The sequence below is a fragment of the Ochlerotatus camptorhynchus genome, unplaced genomic scaffold (genome assembly GCF_037179485.1).
Source record: "Ochlerotatus camptorhynchus isolate MF236.1 unplaced genomic scaffold, CSIRO-AGI_Acam_v1.1 ptg000221l, whole genome shotgun sequence".
Taxonomy (NCBI): domain Eukaryota; kingdom Metazoa; phylum Arthropoda; class Insecta; order Diptera; family Culicidae; genus Ochlerotatus; species Ochlerotatus camptorhynchus.
The window spans coordinates 541,912-566,231 of NW_027040711.1; the positions used below are offsets into that span (position 1 = coordinate 541,912).

Sequence of the window (24,320 nt, forward strand, 5' to 3'; positions counted from 1 at the left end):
TTATTTGGTAATAGATCATTCCTGCCAATGATTGGGCCCTAGTTCACTGGCCCAGTGTGGCCATTTTTGTATTATTTTGTACAACATCCGACCAGGGCTTTCGAAGGGGGCTAACTGCCTGTGACCGTAAAGACGGTAATGTTTGGATAGCTTGTTATCCTTCAAACCCATCGCTATGAGTTGTTCGGCTGCACTCAACTGTACAACGGATGGTTGTATGTCAGTGAACGTTCCAATAAACGCTATGCAGATACTATCCACGTTGAATCCTGTTACGATAAAAACAGTTTAGTTTTTGTAAACTCTTCGATATTACATTATTCGAAATATGTATATACCTTTAGTGTGAGCTCCTTGTTTATCCCAATCACGTCCTACGTACGCATTACCGTCTCCTCCTACCAAGAAGTTGTACGCAATGTCGGAGTAGTTTTTCGAATCTTCAGCCATGTGGAATTCCTGAATTCGCTGCGTCATGAAGCTACATTGTGCCTGAAATAGTAAGTAATTGTTATGATGGCAATCGTTAGTGGATTTTTTTAAATATTAAAAAATGGATCATCTGAAGATCGTGGATTTTCTTTCTCAATTAAAAAAGAAACAAACTCGATTCGAACTAACAATATTTTCTCATTTTTGTATTCGTGCCATTTTTGTCAGTCTTTTGTTTTGATTTATTAAGAACATTTAATCAGAATAATCATCGCTCCAATGCTTATGTTTCTGTAAACGTTCGTAGAGCTTATGTCCAGGACTATCTGTGGCTTGCCATTGTCGGGCACCGTAAAGTTTGAAATCAGATGTAATGTAACCGCTATTGACACCCTTCTCCAATAAAGCATCCAGTGCTTCGATTTGTTCATTCGTAGGCGCCATGTTGTTGTAGTTACCGATGAAGGCAATACCTTCGCTCTTAGAATTTTGACCTAATGAATAAATGTAAAATATTTGCAATAGGTTTGTTTAAATTATCATGCAACGGTTGAATGGTGTACCTCTTAGGAAGGCTCCTACTGAGAGCCAACCACGTCCTTCATACACATTGCCATTGCCATCGCCACCGATTAGAAAGTTGTAGCCAATGTCACCGAAGTTCTGGAAGCCAATGTGTTGCTCTTGAATAAACCGAACGCGAAACACACAGGCCGTCTGGAAGGATACATTGGATACATTGTGGGCGAATAATAACGATTGATACCAGTTGAAATGGACTTACAAAGCATATTGCACATTTGGCACCAAAGTAGACTCATGCGCTGAAAATAATCCCTCAGAAGTATTTTCGCTTAGGCAAGCAAAAGTAGAATTTCGAAATTTTAAATGCCAAAAAGTACTACATTTTACAATACAATATCATATCGACATACTAGCGGTAATAGAACATTAAAAATTAGGATTTTTTTTGTCTGATCGAACAAAAATACGCAGGGATTAATTTCAGCGCAGGAGTCTACTTTGGTGCAAAATGTGCGATATATATATAAAATAATTTAACAGCTAAACAAAGTAAAATATAAGTACAAGTACGTATACCTGATTATAATAAAGCACGGGATGCTCGATGTATGTTTCAAAAACAACTTGCATTTTATGTATGCTTAATGTTTGGTTCACCATATCTTTGATCGAATAACACAGTGAGAAGAGGCATTTCAAATGTTGAGACTTCAGAAAAAAAGTCCAATAAAATAATTAATAAATTTAGTTTTAAGATGACAACCGTTTTACTGACACGCTGGTATGGAAAACCAGTTTAAAATACCGAACTGCTTAGGCATCAACAATGTAAACACACTTAGGTATATACCATAACAAATAAGGTTGGTAAGATACTGTAGTAGCTTGAGCACCTAGGTTAAAACTAGAGAGGGCCCAGAATAAGATAGGAGCGGATTCAAAATAAATTGCGTTGGCAACCTATGCCTAGGTGATTTCTAGAAACACTGCCAATGCAATCAAAATAGGTACTGCTTGGTTAGCTCTGACTTTGACAGTTCGTTTGGCGCAAAACTAGCCAGTCCGCTTCTCTCTTAAACTAGACCCTCTCTTGTTAAAGCATGATTTTAAATTTATTTGAATTTGGAACAATTGAGGCGTAAAAAAACCTAAATTTATCAACCTTCTTTCTTAGTTGGTTCTACTGTTTTTCTTAGTTGGTAGTACTGCTAACTATACCGTCCATAGTCAATTTCCTTACGGCTGACACTACCGCTATCTGTTGATCGTACTGCCCGACACAGTGTACTCAACAGATGGCGGTAGTGTATTCAATATTCAATATTCAATATTCAATATGTTAAGCCTGTTTGTCTGTAGAAATAGAAAAAAAAAATTTGCATGAGAAAAGTTTTGGCAAATAGCAAATTTTGGACAGAGAGCTCTCGGAACATATACCGGGACAAGATGTAAACTATTTTTCTCTACAGAAACTCTGATAGAAGAGAAAAGTAACCGTCTAATGTTTTATTTAGTAGATTTGTTATTGTATTATCATTAAAACATATAAGATTAAAAAAAAATCATAAACAATATTTCAAAATTTGCGTTGAAAAATGTTGTGACGGTGAACACAATTCTGCTCACTGTTTTGGGCGATTTTTCTAATTCCGCTCATTAATGCATCTAATTCCGCGCGGATTTATTCATCTGGAAATTACTATTTTTCATTTTAAGGTGGAAACTATTTTTCATTTTAAGGATCTGAAAATTACCGATTCTGTAGTGTAAAACGCCAATTATTACACCATTGTATTCATTTGCGTAGCTAATGGGGGTGCCAGGTGCCGCCTTCAGAATTATCTAGGCACCCTCCAGATAAATTGTATTGAACCAGTCGAACGTAGAATTTAAACATGCAGCAGATCGATTCTCTGAAATTATTTCAGTTTAGAATCTGACTTCCATTGACCGGCAGTGTTGGCAGAAAAGTGATTTTTGGCATTAAATTCAAACCATACATATTTGAACAGTTATAACTTTTTTAGAGACATTCTTGCACCGTCATTCCTTCGACAAAGTTGTTATACACTTCTTGGACTATATTTGTATATGGTTAGTCACATGGTTTAAGCAAAATTGTGGTCTCTACGGGTGAAAATGCAAAAAGTAGGTTTTCCAATACTAATTTCCATACAAATTTCAAACGCAACAGGGGTTCCTTTCATCCATAAATGTTTATATACACACTCGCATTCGTACATCCGTCACATACATCACACATATATTTTCATCCAACATAAAACTCTAATATACAATTTATTCACATATTTACAAAGTCATTACAACACATTTAACACTTTAAAAAACCCTTGGCTCCACTCCTACCAGCCTCCTAAAGAGTCAAAGTCGACTGTCTATTCCTAAATATAAATGATTATCGATCTCTTACTGATAGCTAGACGATCATTGCAGTGACGTCATTAATCCCGATCAATATCGCTACAGTATTCTCCTATCTGTTATCGGTTCCGTGGTAGTGTCCGTACGAGCGGAGAGATGGTCCGATTCTACGTGGTAAGATTTGGGAAGAGTTTCTGTACAAACGACAGCTGCGTAGCTTGGTAGGGTGTGGTAACTCCCGAACAGTGGTTCTGGCACTTAATATAGCTACCATTGGTTTTGAATTAACATGTGATTTAAAGTGTTGCATAATGAATATTTGTCTAAGGCAGAAACTGGTTACTTCTCCGCAAATACCTGGAAAATGTCTGGATTTGGCCAATGTGGCAACTCGATATGACTAACTTGGTTTTGAGATGTCACATGACGGTTTTTGGTCCCAGTCAGAAACTGACCACTTTCCTGGAAGTGCCCGGAACATATCCGGATGAGACCACAATGGTCCTTGACACTTGATATGACCAAACATTGAACTTGGATATGAGTTCTTATGTTGTTTAATGATAGGTTTTAATCAAAGCCAGAAACTGGCCACTTCCATGGGATACCCAAAACACTTCCAGATGAGGCTAATGTGGTCCTGGGGACTTACAATCACAAACGAAGTGACAGACGGAGCGGCTCGAAAACATTGGTGACTAACCTGCTATTGCAATTTTTCAGTGTACCACATGGCAACACCACTACTACTGGATTGTACCACATGGCAACAGTACTACTGGATTGAACTAGCATTTTCTCCAAATCTACTAGAATGTTTTGGTTCTATCTCTTTCACTCTACTCAAAACTGAAATGCATAAAAAAATGACAAAATGATACACTTTTTGCACACTGTCAAAGAAACATTGTACACAAAATCAGCTTTGTGCAAAACTAAAACCAAAATACTAGCCCATATCGTGGATGATGGCACAAGCTTCTAAGAAAATTCTATTACAGCGAACCACATTATTTTAATTGATTTCTTCGCCAGTTAGTCGTCTGTCACTTCGTTTGTGCTTACAATACTGCCGCTCATAGCACGTCGGTCCCATTCGCGTTTTTGTCAAAACCGAGTTTTTCAATGGAAGTGGGAGCTAATCATCATAATACTGGATAAACTCAACAACTTTTTCTGAAAAGATTGGAATAACAGCCAAATGGGTAGACCCATTGCAGTAAACATCAGAAATTAGTAGCGTTTTCCTGTTAATTTTCATTAAAAGAATTACTGCAAAAATTGATTTTGTCATCAACTGAGTAAGACTGGAAACTTTAATTAATAGTATTATCTACTAATGGACCATCCAATTGCAACACACAACTATGACGATGGCGTTATCTCCTGGAAGATGATACTATTCCTACACAGAAACAAAATCCATTGGCAAAAATACTATATTGATGGTTTAAATTAAATACTCCCACCAATAGATTTGTGCAGAAACGAAATTCATTTAACTTTACTATTTTTTCTATCAAAACTACTATGCCTTTTGAGTAATCATAGTAGTTTTGACAGAATGGTAGTAAATTTGATTATATTTTTAGTCAACTATACTGAAATCATGGTAGATTTAACGGCATTAAGCATAGTTATACCGAAAATAGGTGTTTTTTGCAAAATAGTATTCCTAACTATGGTCTTTGCTTCAGTGTAAGGCTCCATTTGGAATGCTTCCAAATGCTGTTTAAATTCGTTCTGTGCTTGATTCTGATTTTCCCCATACTTTGTTTTTAAAAGCGAGTTCCCATGAGAGTGGGAGGCATTACATGATGGTATTTGTTTTTCTGATAATTAAAAATAAGAGATCGTTCTTCTATAGACCAATAATCATGAAAAGGTCTCTTTATAACCTCTGCAGTTCATTATTATTGAATTGAAATATTTGTTTTTTCAACTATAGAAAAACAGCGGCGATGGTGGTGCAGTAGTAAGCGTGATTACCTCTCACCCCAGCAGGCCTGGGTTCAATCCCAGTCGGCGCCGCCGGGATGTTCTGAGGCATAACATCTCTGATCACGCCTTTCTTTGGAAGGGAAGTAAAGCCGTTGGTCCCCGGTTCATGAGTTGATGGATCGATAGGTACGGACACCTGGAAGGAGCTGCCTCCCTGGCGTTGGTAGCATTGGTGCTCAGCACGGAAAACAATATCGACGGAAAACAAATCAAGGAGAAAAAAAAACAATAGAAAAAAAAAATTAACTGGCTTACACGGTACTAGCGATAAAAAAAATAATTACCTGGTCAGTTAAATGCTGACAAAATGATAAACTCAAAAACTTTCCAGTTAATATTACTGATCCCCTTTCGATAAATTTACTGAATAAACAGTTGTTTTTCTGACAGTTCAGGGCTACTTTCATTTACTGACAGCTCAGTAGTTAAAATTATTGCTGGAATAAGTACTGGGTGATCCGCAATTCAAAAATCCAGTAAACTTTTACTGACTTTGGTAATCTTAATTAAGCGTGTATAAAATAATGGTTCGTGGGTAGTTCAGTAGATCCAGAAAAATAATTATGAAATGACAATGATGTATCCATACATTCTATTGTTATAGTACGTTCAGACTACAGAGTTATAACATGTTATAGCGCTATCTTGATGGTGGTTTCTGTGTTGCAATTATTTGACAACCGTTATAACATGTTATAACTCTCCAGTCTGGACAGCGTTTAAGTAACAGTAAAAATAACATCATATAGATAGGGCTCTCACAAAATTAAGTTTTATCACACGTCTAGACAAGTTAAAATCGAAACACTCGAAACAATTGTCCAAAACACGATACATACTCTAGATGTGTTCGTGCATTCCATAACTAGTCCTAGATCTAGCTATATTGAGAAACGTATGGGAACGAAGGGCACGTCTGTTAATCGTCACGTTCAGTTGACTAAGAAGCTCTGGGCAATCGATATTGGTTGTTAGTAAGTCGCTGACGAGAGAAGCTTTGCTACATCTCTCCTAACGTTGGGTGAATCAAGATGAATCAACCTGCATCGATCAGTATAGCTGGGAAGATTAGTACGGTCATTCCATGGCAGGTGACGAAGTGCACTGTAAAAAGTTTTCAAATAGTTTCCATTGGAAACGCACATGATATTTTTCCAATAACAAAATTAATGATTTTTATCTGAAATTCAAATAACGTTCATACGATCACATGAATTGTATATGACAAATCACATAAACTTCATTGGACACATAAGGTTCATGTGATTTTGTGATGCGATTCCCAATTATGAGATCACATGAAAGTTAAGTGAAATTCTAATGGATATTTTCCATTGGAAATGTGATTTATTTTTTGAGTGTGCGTAACGTACGAACTTCCGTTGGAGGGCGTCAATTCTATTTATTCCGTTCTGAAAATACGGCGTCCACACCACAGCAGAATACTCGAGCGTTGAAGGCGCAATATAATGTCTTCATGCAATACCTACACATCCTTGAAATTCTGTCCAAATCGGAAAATTAATCCCAATTGTGATGAGGCTCTCGAAACGACGTATGACACTTGATCTTTGAACAACAGTCAAGAGTCAAGAAGTTCTCCAAGATCTTTCACAGTACTCTCACGTTTTAGAGAATTACCACTTATTACGTAGTCGTGTAGAGTCAATGATCGTTTACGCCCAAAGGAAATAACAGAACATTTAGAAGCATTTAAGATCATACGATTCATCTTGTACCAAGCTGCGAAGGTATCTAGTTATTCTTGAAGAAAGAAAGCGTCACTTGGTTCGTTGATAACATAATATAGCTTGAGGTCGTCAGCGTAAGATTTGTTTGTGGCATTTAAGGACGTTACATCGTTATTGTATAACAGGAAAAGGAATGGTCCAAGATGACTGCCTTGTGGTACTCTGGACTTAAAAAATAAAAATGGGTGAAAAATAGCAGACAATAGAAAAATACTGGCTTAGCAGCTCCTTGATTTTATCGAAAGCAGCCGACAGATCCGTATAAATCGCATCTACTTGCCAGCCTTTCTCTATTTGGCGAACGACGAAAGAAGTAAATGTCACAAGCAGGCTTGCTTCCACTCACTTGCTATAAAAAATGATTTTCGGAATGATATTTTGTCCTTGTTAGATACAAGAAAAGGTTGAAAGGTAAGTGTTTGACACATAAAACTTGTCAAATTCGTATCAACTTGTCAATCAGCGATTTTTCGACTCGCTAGCGCTCACTCTTAGTGAACGCTCACGAATCATATAATCGCTGATTGTGACACTCTGAAAGCAAAATTGACATGTGTCAAACGCATACTTTGCAACCTCTTCTTTTAACGATTTTATAATTCCGAAAAATATTTTTTATAGCAAGTGAGTGGAAGCAACCCTGGTCACAAGGTTGGTGGTAGTTAATTGTTTTGGAACAAATCTATGTTGATCTGATGAGATATATTGCGAGCATTACTGTGATAAGAAGTCCAGGACAATCAGTACAAAATGTTTTGACGACGCACACAAGGCGGCAATATCTCGATAGTTGGAAACAGTACGGGGAAAACCGGGAAAACGAATGAGTTTTTCCACCAGCTAGGAAAAACATCAGAAGCCAACGAAGAATCAAATATTGATGCTAATGGAGATGCAATTGCATGGATGCAATTTGTAAAGTTAATGGCTGGAATGCAGTATTATCATAAACTTCAATAATAGGAAAATATTAAAATATATCGGATGGAGCCCCTTACCAAACAATTTTAGCTGCAGAACAGCTTATACAGTCAAATATTACTTAATGCAACTTAATGCATGCTTATTCAGCTTTTAATCAGATAAATTAACCATTGGGTTTAGTTTGTTGGTGAAAAAATTGAGTTGTTTAAAATGTTTTACCATTAGGTTCTATTGTTTATGATATTGTGGATAATTTACGGGCACCCACCCGAGCAAAGTCGGTTAACAAAATGAAAGCAAATCGATATTAAAGTGTGCAGTTCCTATCATAATGAAAACTCATTTTGATTTCAAATGTTGCGACATAAGTCTGATATCATATTGTGCTTTCATTATGCAGTCAAAACTTTTTAAATGAAAGCAACTTAACTTGAAGTTCTGCTGTTTACGTCTTGTTTAAAATTTAATGGAAATTCATCTGTCGTTGAACTAATGATTATCGTTTATCTGATTTATTTAACACATTTTAGGTCATTCGTGACTTGCCCGCGGTGAGATTGGAGCCTAAGTCTTTCAGCTTGAGAAACATGAATGGTAACCATTTACTCTAGGCCCGTATTCAGTTAAACATTATGAATGCAAAATCAGTAATCAAATTGATTTCATTGAAAGCAGGATTAGTTTTCCGTTTGCTTCAACAGTGTAAAATTTTGCTCTCATTTTTGCTGTGTTAACCGTTAAGTCAACCAAAATGAGATCAACTGGAGTATTCAAAATAAGTTACATCATAACAGCAAATTTTGATTTCAATTTGATCTTCAGCTTTGCTCGGGCAGCTGTCCTCCAACAAATTGAAATGATTTTTTGTATTGAGAATGTGGCGTTTCCCGTTACAACTTGCCCCTCTGTACTAATTTCGATTTACTAGAGTGGGTGTAAGAATGTGGGGCAAGTAGAAATGCTTTAAATGTTTTGGAAAATATTTATTCATGACTGTGTTTTTGTATATCATTACCAGGGCCGGATTTACGTTTGTGGGAGCTCGCGGCCAAACATATGTAGAGGGCCTCGAGTGCATCAAAGATAACTTTTACAGTCGTTAAGTTTCTTAATATCAGATGTCTTAATAATACATTTATTGATCCTCAGCACTGTTCCGTAGTCATACGCTACGTAGAATACGCTTCTAAACTTTTATAGGCAAGTACCAATTCAGAAAGGCTTAAATTCATATCTAACAAAAACCCAAAGCAGTTTTTTTTTTTTTTTTTTTGTTAATTACTTTATTTGTACAATTGTTTGGATCAGGAGAGGGAAAAGGAAATTTGGAATATGATTTATGATTCAAAAATTTCACTATTTCTAAAACATATACTTAATCCTATCGACGTTATATCAACTCTGTAATTATACAATTATTACAGAAACAAATCCACAAAAAAAAATACACACACATACAAAACACAAACTAAACACAAGGTTAATCAAACTTACAATCTATGGTTAATATTCTTCAAGAAAACATATATGAGTTGCATAAACTCCAGATCGCGTCTAGCCAAAATATCCCGAACTGGAACATTAGGTTGTCTACCTCGAGCCCGAAGGGAATCGTACAACTCGGATCTGACTCCACGGTGCTCAGCACATGACCAAATAATGTGATCTGCGTCTTGGTAACCTTGTCCACATTCACAGAGATCACTGTCCCCCAGCTCAACACGGAACAAGTGAGCGTTTAACGAGTAGTGATTGGACATGAGGCGAGACATCATACGAATGAAGTCTCGACCCACATCCAACCCCTTGAACCAAGGACACTTCGACACCTTAGGGATGATTGAATATAACCATCGTCCCAAACTCCCTTCCCTCCATTTATTTTGCCAGCTGGCGAGGGACTGTTGACGATAAATGTAGAAAAATTCGTCGTAGGCGATTTGTCGATCGTAAATATCGCCTTCCATAGCGCCCACCTTTGCAAGCGAGTCCGCCTTCTCATTGCCCGGAATCGAGCAATGAGATGGGACCCATGCAAAGGTGATGACAAAAGATCTTAAAGATAAAGCACTTAGAAACTCTCGTATTTTCATGAGAAAATACGAGGAGTGCTTTACCGGCCTCATGGAGCGAATAGCCTCGACAGAACTGAGACTATCCGTAAAAATAAAATAATGATCTGGTGCAAGTGAGGCGATCGTTTCTAGCGTATAATGTATTGCCGCCAGTTCCGCAACATATACGGAACAAGGAGCATGAAGCATTCGAGAGGCGCTATGAAATTCGTTATAAATACCAAAACCAGCGGACGCCTCTATTAGTGATCCATCTGTGAAGAATGATCTTGCGGAATCAACTTGGCCAAACTTTGCAGCGAAAATTGACGGAGCAATCATGGAACGATGATGCTCTGGGATTCCGCGAATCTCTTGCGTCATTGATAAATCAAAATGATCAGAACTGTCGAAGTCGGAGAAGCAAACACGATAGGGATTATGCTGCGAAGGGCTGACATCCTGTGTTATGTACACGTAGTATAATGACATAAAACGAGTTTGAGGGTTTAGCTCAAGAAGCTTCTCAAAGTTTGCAATCACCAGTGGGTTCATAATTTCACAACGGGTGAGGAGCCTGAGGGATAATTCCGAAAACCGATCAGAGAGTGGCAACATGCCCGCTAACACTTCGAGACTCATCGTATGAGTCGACCAACTTGCATCCTAACGCGATACGAAGACAGCGATACTGGATCCGTTCCAGTTTGATGATGTGCCGCCGACTGGAAGCAAAAACTACCGTACTCTAAAACCGATAAAATCGTTGTCCGGTACAACGTTAGAAGATCTTGCGGATGGGCTCCCCACCACGTTCCGGTAATTGTTCGGAGAAAATTGATTCTTTGTTGGCATTTCCGCTTCAGATACTCAATGTGGGATCTCCAGGTGCATTTTGAATCGAACCAGACCCCAAGATATTTGAAGAACATAGAATGAGTGATCGGTTTACCCAAAAGTTGAAGCTTTGGTTGTGCTGGGCTATGCTTCCTAGAAAAAAAACGACCAACTCAGTTTTCTCCGTGGAGAATTCGATACCTAGCTGGATAGCCCAAGTAAACAAATTGTCTAAGGTATCCTGTAAGGGTCCTTGCAGGTCGGCCTCTCTGGGTCCTGTCATAGACACTACTCCGTCATCTGCAAGTTGTTTCAACGTGCAGTTGTCCCTTAGACAATTGTCAATTTCTCTGACGTAGAAATTATACAGAAGGGGGCTTAAACATGAGCCCTGGGGGAGACCCATGTAGCTAAATCGTGAAGCTGTAGAGTTTCCATGAGAAAAGCTCATATGTTTCTCTGACAGCAAATTGTACAAAAAGTTATTAATTAATGGAGAAAGGCCACAAGCGTGGAGTTTGTCTGAAAGGACTTCAACCGATACTGAATCAAAAGCCCCCTTGATATCCAAGAAGACAGAAGCCATTTGCTCTTTATTAGCAAAAGCCAACTGAATTTCAGTGGAAAGCAACGCGAGACAGTCGTTCGTTCCTTTACCCCTACGGAAACCAAATTGAGTATCTGAGAGTAGGTGGTTCAACTCAACCCATTTGTCCAGGCGAAAAAGGATCATTTTCTCCAACAATTTTCGAATACACGATAACATCGCAATGGGACGATACGAATTGTGATCTGACGTGGGTTTTCCAGGTTTCTCTCACCCGCCTCCAATCATCCGGAACAATATTAAGCTCCAGGAACTGACCAAACAAGTTCAACATGCGCCTCTTAGCGACGTCTGGGAGGTTCTTCAACAAGTTGAACTTGATTCTATCAGCCCCCGGAGCCGAATTGCCACACGAAAGGAGCGCGAGTGAGAGCTCCAGCATTGAAAAAGGCTGGCTGATCTCGTCTACCGAATTCGTCGTTTCGCGAGGAATCATCTGTGCCGGCACAGAATCAGGACATACTTTTCGCGCGAACTTGAGAATCCAACTATCGGAGTACTCCTCGCTCTCGTTGTTTGAAGACCGGTTACGCATCCTTCGCGCCACATTCCAAAGCGTATTCATCGACGTTTCGCGTGATAATCCGTCCACGAATTGCCGCCAGTATCCGCGTTTCTTGGCTTTGATGAGGCTCTTGAGTTCGCGTTCAAGAGCCGAGTACGCTTCGAAATGTTCGGGTGTTCCACGTTTCCGGAAAAGCTTAAACGCGTCGGACTTTTTACGATAAACCTCAGTGCATTGCTGGTCCCACCAAGGGGAAGGAGGTTTCCTACGAAAAGACGTTCCTGGAACCGGCCGAGTTTGAGCTTGAAGCGCGCTGTCCAAGATCAGATTGGAGAGGAAGTTATATTCCTCCAACGGTAGAAGCCCTTCTACCGACGTTAGGGCATCTTCTATCACATTCTTGAACTTTGTCCAATCGATATTACGGGTAAGATCGTACGCGACGTTAACGGATTCCGACGGATTGAGCCCACTGGCAACTGAAACTTTGATCGGCAAGTGATCACTACCGTGGGGATCTTGGATCACATTCCACGTGCAATCCAACGATAATGAGTTAGAGCAAAGTGTGAGGTCTAATCTACTTCCATTCGAGGATGGGCCAGCCTAACGTGTTACTTCTCCATTGTTAAGAATTGTCATATTAATGTCGCAGAGGTCATATATCAAAGTAGAACGGTTGTCATCATACAGTTCCCCCCAGCCTGTACCGTGGGAATTCAAATCTCCCATAATCAACCGTGGGGCAGGAAGTACCGAACAGATATCTGAAAGTTGTTTGCGATTAACAACGGCTCTAGGAGGAATATAAACAGAAGCAATACAAAGGCTCTTACCTTTAAAAATAGCCTGACATGCAACAACTTCAATACCTGGAAATTGTGGAAGATTCACTCTATAGAAGGAATGGCACTTTTTGATCCCCAAAAGTACCCCTCCTCCACGCGAATCCTCACGATCCAGTCGAATAATGTTAAAATCATAAAAAGGAAGATCGATATCTGAAGAGAGCCAAGTTTCACAAACAGCAAATGCATCACAATCATTATTGTGAATTAAAAACTTAAAAGAATCTAATTTAGGAATGAGACTTCGACAATTCCAATGTAGAACAGTGATCAAATCCCCGACCTCGTTTGGAAAATTATCCATCGAAGGAAATGATTGCTGCAATGAGGGGCCACTTCAATGTCAATTGCTTCAAGAGGGTCTTCACAGAAGGAAGCATTGCCAGAACAATGCTTTTGAGAGGATCAGAAATATTGAGGTACTTGAGAATATCGTCCACAATTTTATCAAATGAGAACAACCCGGATGAAGAAGGGCTTCTGTTCTTAAAAATGGGCCATCAGGGGTTTTTGATGTCCCCGGGAGAGATGGAAAATTCTGGTTATAATCAGTTCTGCGGAAACCAGGAGGAGTTGAAACTTCCTTTTTTCCATCACTCCTTGATTTGGGCAAGCTGATTTGGGGTTCCTTATCTGCAACTTTCCGCGAACGGATGCGTTTTCGTTTCCGTGCAGAACCTTCCGGAAAACTGAAAGAAACTCCCCCCTCAGCCAAGTCAGAGTCAGACTCGTCATCAGACAAAACAGCAAAGGTATTTTTGTCGTTGGTTGATGGTGTGGCTGTTTTTAGCATTGCTGCAAAAGACTGCCTGGAACGCTCCTTAAGAGAGCGTTCTAGTTTCTCCGCGCGTTGTTTGTACGCCGGGCACGATGAGAGACCATGAGGAGTTCCCTTACAGTACACGCATTTTGGTGCAGTGACAGTGCAGGCGCCATCCTCGTGCTTCTCCCCGCATTTGGAACAGCGTGCCTTGCTGCCACAGTGAGAGGCCGTATGTCCCAACTGTTTGCAGTTTTGGCAGTTCATGACCCGAGGAACAAACAAACGCACAGGTAGCCGAAGTTTTCCCAACTCGATGTAGTGAGGAAGGGCTGAACCAGAAAAGGTCACCCGAAACGAGTCTGTGGGGGTAAAGCTCTTTTTACCCTCGCTGAAAGATACTGAGTTCAGCTTCTGGACTTCCAGTATCTCAACCGTGGGAAGCAAGGAGTTCCACATTACGAGCTGGGATGTACACTCTATACTCGAGTGTAAAGAGCTGGGAGGCAGCAATCTCGTTAGCTTGTTTCAGGTTAGAGACGACAACGCAAAGTTTATTGTACCTCACCTTCGAGATTTCGGTCACGGCCGAGAACCACTTCGTCAGATCATTAGTAATTTGCATTACATTCAAAGGTTTCGTTTTGGGCTGAAAGTAAACAACCCATGGGCCAGTCGAGTCTTCTGGGTAGGCTCGCGATCGGGGGCTTATCTGTCCCTGTCCATTACCAGACTGAGATGACGAACCAGGGAAGGCATCACCTGTCTTCTGCGAAGACGTACGTTTTCGACCCTTCTTGCCATCGCGTGGCAAAGAAGTGTCATCTTCCGACAAAACGTCCATTTCGTCTTCCGACAAAATGTCCATTTTGCCGTACTAGTGGGAGCGAAAAACGCTCTACCACTGCAACAATAATCAAAATTACTCGGACACAATACACGAGAAAAAAAAATACAAACACAGAAACACAAACTTAAAATTTAACTGATGGGAGAAAGAAAGAAACAAGAACAAAAACTTATCTGATAATCCTATACTACTACCACCGAGCGTTTACACAGCAGCAGCGGAGCGACGCGCAGCTTTGATGATCTTCGATCCGCGTGTGCGGGCGGTCTTCGTTGGTGTGTGCTTGTATGAAGCTCGGCACTCAGCTGAACACACGATGATGGATGAGCGGTTTGAATGTGGAGGCAGATGCTGACACTCGATGACGATGATCCGTGTGCACAGGTATGCGTGACCACGCACCGATGGTGCGCAAAATGATTGGCGAATTGCCAATCGCAAAAACAATTTTCGATGATGCCGAAAACACACTTTCTTCTCAGAAAAAAACTCACTTTTTGATAAATTTATCGGGAATTATGCCAGGAATCACTAAGCGAGAAAAACTGATTATTTACGTCAGATAATAGCGAGAAAACTTCCAAATTAACGGAGCGCGAAACAAGTCGACCGTACTTCTTGCTAGGACGCGGTGGTGTGTGTCCCCAAAGCAGTATACATGCAAATTTTAATTTCCTTTTTAAATATTTGATTTATCGCCCTATGTTGTTCATTAATTGTACGAGTCTACGTCGGTTAACGAAATAAATAAATCTTTATGGTCAGAGCCGTATTCAGGATTATTATTTAGGTATCGTCTCCTCAGTCATCAGTCTCAGTTTTACGCCCCTCCCTTTACTTTTTTTTCATTTTTACGATGCCGTTATCACATTCCATCAGGATAGCGTAAAAGAGGAAGAGATACCGCAAAAAATTCTCACTATTAATACCTGAGAGTTATTCTGCTTAGGGATGCCAGGGGTTTTTCAACCCCTGGTCTTCAACAAGATCGAGAAGGTATCTCCACATGTATGCACCGCTACTTTTAAAATTTGCGAGCAAGTGAAAATGTACAACATTTCAATATATAACCAGAAGTTCAGAAGGACCTTGTCATGGGCATTTTATAAAAGTTAAGATATCCCCAAGGCGAACCAGCCAATGGCTGAAAGCCTTGTAAATAAAGCGAAAAAAAAGTTAAGATAATTTGATTTTAGAGAGCTTCTTAATAGCTTCAAAAGCTATTTTAATGTAAAGAAAAAGTTGATGAAATTTAACGAATCCCATAGATTTTCAAGACGTAGAACATTTGAAAAAATCGTTAACATTTTTCAGCTCAATAAACTTTAGGGAGTTTTGTAAAACTTATAAAACTTCATCAAACAATGTCGAAAATTAGCGAGCTTTAGAAAAGTTCACCCAATTTTGTAGAAATTCGGTCAACTTCATTCACATTCAAATGATTACTTAATTTGATTTATTTAAATGTCAGAAAATTTGTCGATAATTCAGAAAATGCAATATAGATGGGAGTTTTGCTGAAATTCAGAGAAATCAACGATATATAAACAAATAAAGGGACTTTGTAGAAGTAGGAGAACAGTGGATAAGCCGATTACGTAGCAAGTCGAGGGACTTTATAAAACTTCATATAGGGACATGAGGGGCATAGTGAGCAGGTGGGGCATAGTGAGCATCCCGCATTTTGGCTCTGGATCTCTAGCTGCATGAAACAAATCAACTGGTAGTAGGTCCAATATCATTATGATATTGATCCTACCACCGACCAATTTGTTCCGAACGGCCGGGTCCAAGCTGGTGCACGGGATGCTCACTATGCCCCACCTGTTCACTATGCCCCTCTTGCCCCTAAGTACTGTTTTAGTTCAAAGACGTTTGTAAAAGTTCATTAAAAAATTTAGAAACCCGGCAAACTTAGTAGAAGTACATGGCATTTCGAAGAAACGCGGGAAGTTTTGTTAAAATACAAATTACTTTTTTAGGACACTTCCTAGAAAAGGTTCAAAATCTTTCCTGAAGTTTGCCTGAGATCTTGGTTTAGTTGAGAGAACTAATTAAAGACCTTAGAAGAAATGGAACTTCGTAGAAGCTGATAATATTTTCAAGCAAGAGAATGAAGGAAACATTCTAGATGTACAATTCTCAACGCTGCCAGAGTGTTTCACTTATTCATGGATGCAACGTATAATCGTTATGAGTCAGGTTACACAAAAGCTGTAGATGCTTTTTCAAGCAACAAGTTTGAATTTTGTACAATTTATTGAGAAAAAAGGTCATTGTTTGAAATCACATCTATATTATGTAAAACAAAGTTCTCAGTTATGATATCAACATTTCTATAATTGCCCCTTAAATGTGGAGGCCGTGTATATCCAGCCCTGATCATCACTCTAACTAGTCACCATATGCTTCCCTAGTGCATAAAACTGGATTAAATTCACAAAATTCAACTTTTTTGAGAAAAAAAAAGGGGAAAAATGTTTGATGTTAATTTAACAACAAATTAAAATAAACAAAACTGAAGAGCACGCTAAGCTGTTTAAATACCCGATTTGACAGTCATAGGATTCGTTAAGGTTTATATTATACTGTTAAAAACAATCACAGTGATTATTCACTTGCGCTAATAGTTACACCGTTTCAACTTACCTCACATTTCAACTCGCCCCGGTGTACCTTATTTTTCATAAGCATTCAGTTATATCTATTTGCATTGTCCAGATGATGTGAAGTTGAAGATCCGGAATTTTATATCAATGGGCCCAATCTTTAGATCCATAGGCCATCATTAGAGTCATTTCCCCTATTCCATGTAAAAAGCATATTTCTTACATGGTCTAATTAAGGCGATTACAAGTTGATTCATTATGCTATTTTTCGAATTATGTACTTTTTTGGCGTACTATTCTGTTATATTGGATAAAGGGTTATAAAGTTGGATACACGTTAAATAATATTACTGCTGGATTTTTTTTATACAATTCCGTGTTGGGTATAGATCTATTGTGATATATTCCCCGTTTTATCAGCATGTCGTATCACCAATTGGTGAAGCAACCGACATAGACTAACCGAAAGCATTTTCCCAGTCAGGTATTACATTTCGAAAGAATTGCACTACTTGGCTGGGGTTGGGTTCTGTCAGCTTATTCACAAAAAATTGCCTCTTATTGAAGATTGCTGTACAAGATCATAGCAGGTGTTCAGAGTCTTTTCTACTGCTGGATTTACTATGTTTTCTGATTTAAATCCAATGGAGTTCAGTATCCAGTCCTTAGTCTTGGTTTAAGAAATCAATGAATTTTTAGACTTGTATGATCAGATTACATTAAGAAATGCTAAATATACTATGGCTAAATGTATGGTTGATCAGTCGCTAGCTAAATGAGTTCTGAACTTTACAAGCTCACCTGTGTCGTACAGCCTTCCGTTGCAGTATGTGCAATGATGACACGATTAACTGGTAATTTCAGTGGAGTTAGCTTTTCTTTCGGCGGTTGAGCCAACCATTCGTTCCGGGTCACTAATCGTAGAGGTTTTGCATCTGGGAAGAAGTCGTTATCTGCAAATATATTTTGAATTTTATGTACATAAGCCAAAGTCGTAGATATCTTGTGTTATTAGTGTAACAGGTATTATTGGTAGTGTATGCTCTACATGTATGTGCTTAGTATACTTGAATTGACTCTGAAATACCTATCCCAGTATCTGGCGGGACGTGCACCCGATCATCATCTCCATCGCCATAGCTTCGCTTATAAATAGGATTACCTGCTGACGTTGCCACGTATACAACGATGATGAGTGCAACGATGATGATCATTACGGCTATTAGTATTATCACACTTAGCATAGGCTTATCCCTTATGATGACTTTGAGACTATATCGGCACGCTGAAGGTTTGTTGCACTTGGTCGAAGTATCTGAAAACGATAGTGAGTTCAGTTCAATGTTAATGTTAATTGACTAAAAAACTGCACTGAAAATAATGTTTCGTTTATACAAGAAAATCGCTCGTTAGTTGTACGGATCCATTCGTTGTTATCTGCAACGAAAGAGATTCGTGCACTTTACGAAACTGATGTCGTTAAACCTGTCACACTCGCTACAGATTTTCTGTCATATTGGTACGTATGTTTCGTAAAATAAATACGAAATGTTCGTGTTTATAGAAAGAAGTACGAATCTTTCGTATACTCAACTTTGAAAATGCGTGCATTGTACGAATATGGAACAAAAGGCAACGAAGCCTTAGTAAAAAATATTGCATTTTTGGTTATCGCTGTATGTACGAATTCATTCCGTACGAACCTGTATCTACATTTTATTGTCACAAATGAAATCAATTGATAATTACCGCCCTCCGCATGATCGACGAGAGCCAACGGGTACTGAGTAATTACTTAATCCAGAAGGCCTGCATTACTTACATTAATTTCCCTTCCATTGGCATCAGCACTATCTGTTCCTTGAAAGCCCACCTCCAACATCACAACATGAGCAATTAGAAAGACAAGAAGAACAGCAGTTTACTAGTCTGCACAACAATCTGTTCGTATACCTATTTTACGAATAGGGTGTAATATGAGCAATGTGGCAATTCACAGGCAATACGAATGTTTTGACAATTTACAAAAAATGTGTTTTATGTACAAAAGCCATTTTTACGAAACGAGTTAACAGAATCAACGAAATAATATTTTCAGTGTGTGTAAAGCAAAGGACATCTAGGCCTTAGCCTGACTGGTAAGGTACATTGGTACTCTTCATACAAACCTTTACTCTGTTTTGAACCACCAAGCTCCCCATCTGTTTCGTTGTAGCCATTATTGACGGTACCGTTATGTTTATCGTGGTAAATATTTTTTATCACTACCTGACCTTTGATGTAGGTCTTGTTGCCAAACGTTATGTCTGACGAGTTTTGAACTGCTATGCTACCGATGTTGGGCCCTCGGGCCGAAACTGGCGAACTATTGTCATCCTTCACGACTAGCATCCCGTTTTGTACTAGCTGACTGCCCGGTTGAAGTGAGTTTGGAATGCGTTCGATTGCTTTCTTAATCTGTTCATCATCGCATTCGCTGTCACTGCTCTCGAAGGCACTCGAGTCATTTTTTTCATCTTCGTTAATTGAGGATATCGATATGTTATGACTGCTACTAGCATCGGTCTTATCTACGGCGGTACCTTGGCTCGGTTGCACTACAGCAATATTACTGACTCCGATGCAGTTATCTGAGACAGTAGGCAAACTAGTGGACGATGAAGGTACCGAATCAGGTGCAGCGGAGGGTGTATTTGGTTGGCTTTTTGCTTTAGCCATTACTATAGTATTGAAGCGAGTTCTGGAATCTTTGGCGTGCTGTATGCACGTATATTGACTCGCTCATTCCATAACTCTTTACAGAATGTCCTCAATGCGAACTAGTAGATAGCTCTTATCTTGATGTTTTTCTTTTGCTAAATAAGTGGTAAAAAATAGAAATGATCTAATTAAAAACCTCTACTTAGTAGTAAATTGTCATATTTTGTAAAACCGCGATGAATGCTGGAGTCTATAGTCGAGTACCTGTATGGAGAAAAAGAGAAAGATTAGTTATTTTGACTTAATTCCACTGCTTTAATTGCTTATCTTTGACAGATACATGATGTATTTCGTCTACAATGTGCAGACTTGTTCAGTGTCTTGTACTCATACTTGAGCCGAGTATAATTAGGGTAGTGGAATTAAATAAAAGCTTCTAATCCATCGCTCTTTCTGTATTTATTTTACGTTAATATTGATAGTAACTCAATTATGTAATTACTATTATGTCTTGTTTTATTTGTTTAATTATTTTATTATATTAATATACCGTAGAACCCCGTTAGTTTGAATAGCTAAAATGGCAACCCCGTTAGTATGGCAATTACTTGTTTATTTAGATTTTGTTTATCTGGTACCTCTACACAGGTGCGAAAAGCCATTGGGCACCTGTCTAGGAGTACCAGTTAAAACAAATTCCGTTTAATTGCCATTTTAGCTATTTAAGCTAACGGTGTTCTACGGAATATTATGTCAATAATAAAATAAACACGCAAAATTGTTCTCACCTATCGTCCGCACTTTTGAATCTGACCCAGGCATGGAAAATCATTTACATTCATTTCATGCATTCATTTACATTCATTTGCCTCTAACTTTTTTCATCAACTGCAGTCCGCAAAATGTTATACAGAGCTTTTGTAGGTTTTGTTATTAGCTATAACTCCACACATCATTTTGCGGAATTCTGTTGATGAAAAAAGTTAGGGATAAATGAATGTAAATGAATGCACGAAAAGAATGCAAATGATTTTCCATGCCTGATCTGACCAAATTGTTAGTTCCGTTTACTAAAATTTGCCAAATACACAGCCACAGACTGAGTAAAATTTATGGCTGTACGACATTTCGTGGAAACCCAATTCGTGAAAACCCAATTCGTAAAAACCCAATTCGTGGAACCCCAATTCATGGAAGTTCATTTCGTGGAATGGCCTATTACATTACATGGCCCAGAGTACATTTTGCGGAGTTAAATTTGGCGGAATATCCTGTTTCGCATAATTTATTTTGGCGGAATGTTTGATGACTGAAGTATATTTTTAGCATTTAATCTTAATAGTGATCTTGGACAATTTTACATTTTTAAAACATGAGCAGTTCTTTCAAATTTTCCTGTTATTCTGAACTTTGGAAAACTTGTGGCTTAGAATGATGAATGCGAGATCTGAGTTTAATAATTCTAGGAGTATTTTCCTTCTTTTGACATGAACGGATTATCTTGTATATTCGGTATATTCAGAACTTTGGGAAACTTGTAAGTTTTTGAATTGGATCATTGTCTCGATATTGAAGGGACCGTCGAGATATGGAAAGATCAAATTATAGAACAAGAATAGCCTACTGGACCGTTTAAAGGGACCATCGACTTATAGAAAAAGTGGTCATATATCGAGATATAGTAGTTACATCAAGATATGGAGAGTTGACTGTACTCATTCACTCTTGTCACTTGTACATTCACTCATTTGTGAGTAAATATCAGAACCTGTAGCACTTCAAGATCTTAGCTCTAGCATAGTTTGGAGAGCATTAAATATCTTGTTGTTACCATAATATAATGCACATATCAAATCACCATGAAGCTTTACAAAGTTCAGATGATGCGTTGAATAAGTCGGGATCGTGCGTATCAAACCAGATTGAGCCTATAGAACATCAAAATCTGAACATGTTTCATGATTAATGTAGGTACATACTAATACTAATACATACTAAAACTTGTAGAATAATGCAGAACAAGTAAGAAAATCATTTTGCCTGCCTCCTTGTATGCAGATTCCCATAGTGTCATGGCCGAGCACTGTGAGGGGCAGTTTACAAGCATTGTTTTGCGCGGCGTCCCATAGCTCGGGATGTGGTGAATGGATCTAGGATATTGCAGTACCACACGTGGTACTAGTGCATGATGTGCAAAACAATTCCTCCAAATTTCCCCTTTTTACTAAATTTGCTTTAGCTCAGGCTGTGGTTATCCGAATATTGAGTTTGTACCGCCATTAGACGTGGAAGATTTCCCCGTAATTTAAAAAAAAACTCTAAGCACAAATATTATTCCCATGAGACCCATGTACTACTATACCACCAGAAATGGGTACAACCCTCAGGGTACAACTACCAGAGCATGATAGCTGGTAAAGGACATATCGAGCTCACCTTTCCTCGCTTTGCCGATCACCTTTTCATGGTATCACGACCATACCATAGTTGAGCTGGGATGATAGGGGTACATTAGTGTGTTAATATAATTGCATCTGAAGTAAGAGGGTTCCAACAGTTTATAAATAATCAGTCCGGGACTAGTTGCATAATTGGTTGTTGGCTGTAATAAGTTTTGGACTGATAACAATTAAAAATATATTCGTGCCTAAGTAGTGCAATCAGCCGGCCTACTGTGTTGGTGAAATATACAACAGTAGGCCGGGGTGAGGCACATGGACGGGTATGTGATTTCAACATATGATTGGACATCGAATTTTTGACCTCAATACATCACTCGGAAACTGGCAATCGTCATATTGGATTCTGGACATTAGCTTACAATTCCGAAAGGCATTCAAAATACCAATATTTCCCTCCTGTAGAACTTTGCTACATAGTAAAAAATTAATTTTAATATCACATCAAAGTCGATGCACTTCAATCGTGTCGAAAATATGGGTAATATTACTTGCCAAAAAGGACAAAATTATCATTAATACAGCGAATGAACTGACATTACGCTGCTTTTACTGCATTTGTTTATTTTTGTAGCCATATAACATTAGATGTAATATTAAAATTTATTTTTGCTGTGTATAGACGGCTACATTCAAGATGGTGATGAGTTCAATATGCAGAGTATAGAGCAAGTTCACATGCACATTAGCACTAAGTAATGAGGTAATTCTGAACTAATATGTCCACCTAGAGAGAATTCTATACCGTGGAACCCAGGTAATTGGACAGTTTATAATATGAACACTTTTTAGTTTGAGCCTAGGGTTACTAGAAGCTCAAATTAAAAATGAACCCAGTTAATATGCACGAAATGTCGTTCAAATTAACGGAGGTCTACAGTACCCAGTGCCGAATTTAGGATCCGCGGGGCTTGGGGCAGCTATTCTTAAGGGATGGGGGGGGGGAGCATATATATGCTATAGAAGTTTGAATTTCAAATGCGATCATATTTTTCTTTTTACGATCTTGATATGAAAAAAAAATATATGTTTAAAAAAAATTAGAAGCAAATAAAATAATGAAATTGAATTTAGATTTATCCGCATTTAGATTTGACGAGTTTCAGTAGCTTTTCCTGCATAATTTCAATTTTAATTTATTGACGTTCAATAGCATTCAATATAAATTTTCAAACATACGAATCATAGGGTTGAAACGATTGTTGCCCTTAACTTGAAAGTGACCAATCTTTTAATTTTGTCGAACCTGCTAACGGAATACCTTTATGAAAAAAAAAATCTTCATTGAAAGTGACATTTTTCATTGAACTGTCAATCAATCTATTTATCTAAATACACTCAGGTCTTTTTTTACACGGGGGATACGGTCCGTGTAAAAAAAAACCGTGTAAAAAAAACCTACGAGATTTTGATTTTTCGCATGCTTAAATGTTTTTAAAAAATCGGATTTTGATGCCATTTGTAATTAAAGCATGATATGGTCCATATAGACATATTTTAAAAATTTCTGTATTTACACCAAAAATTGTGATTTTTTTTAGGTATGCCATTCGATTACAAATAGCTTGAAACGGATAATGTGATTGGAATCAAGTCGATAGGTTGTATCATTGTCGAGAAATCGTTAAAAACGTACCGTGTAAATCGTGGAAAACCGTGTAAAAAAAACCGTGTAAAAAAAACCGCATAAAAAAAACCGTGTAAAAAAAGACTTCAGTGTATGTTAAAATGTTTCCAATGTTTTAAATTAATTATTTTCTGTGAGATATAAAAAAAATGCCTACATTTAGGCGCAATTACAACCATTTTAACAAATATATATTTTCCATAATATCTGCTGATAAAATATGATGAAATATGTACAAGGACTCAGGGAACTATCTATTTTTAAACTTTTTTAATCAGAGACACTCAATATAATCATGTGGAATGATAGCATCATCATAGCCTATTGATTTTAATAGGGTAAACACGCCAATAGTGGAGATACGATAGTGCAATGTGTTCCTATAGTGGCTTATTGAGTCTTCAAATGTCACTATAGTAACACTTTCACTAACGTACATCCCTTATTGG

The 24,320-nt window shown here is 38.3% G+C and overlaps 1 protein-coding gene across 4 annotated transcripts; it reads right to left on the reverse strand.

Annotated features, from left to right (window-relative positions):
- Positions 1-19,940, reverse strand: LOC135703768 (peptidoglycan-recognition protein LF-like). 4 transcript variants are annotated; one of them, XM_065225090.1, is made up of 5 exons: positions 19,254-19,940; positions 18,248-18,400; positions 17,887-18,038; positions 339-492; positions 1-269 (listed from the first exon to the last, which is right to left on the reverse strand). In XM_065225090.1, the coding sequence occupies exons 1-5, from the start codon at positions 19,801-19,803 to the stop codon at positions 16-18; spliced, it is 1,263 nt and encodes a 420-aa protein (XP_065081162.1). In that variant the 5' UTR covers positions 19,804-19,940; the 3' UTR covers positions 1-15. The 4 variants fall into 4 exon arrangements, with proteins under 4 accessions (XP_065081162.1, XP_065081160.1, XP_065081163.1 ...); XM_065225088.1 differs by having other exon boundaries at positions 18,173-18,400; XM_065225091.1 differs by lacking the exons at positions 1-269; positions 339-492 and adding exons at positions 673-926; positions 996-1,149.
- Positions 19,941-24,320: the final 4,380 nt, after the last annotated feature.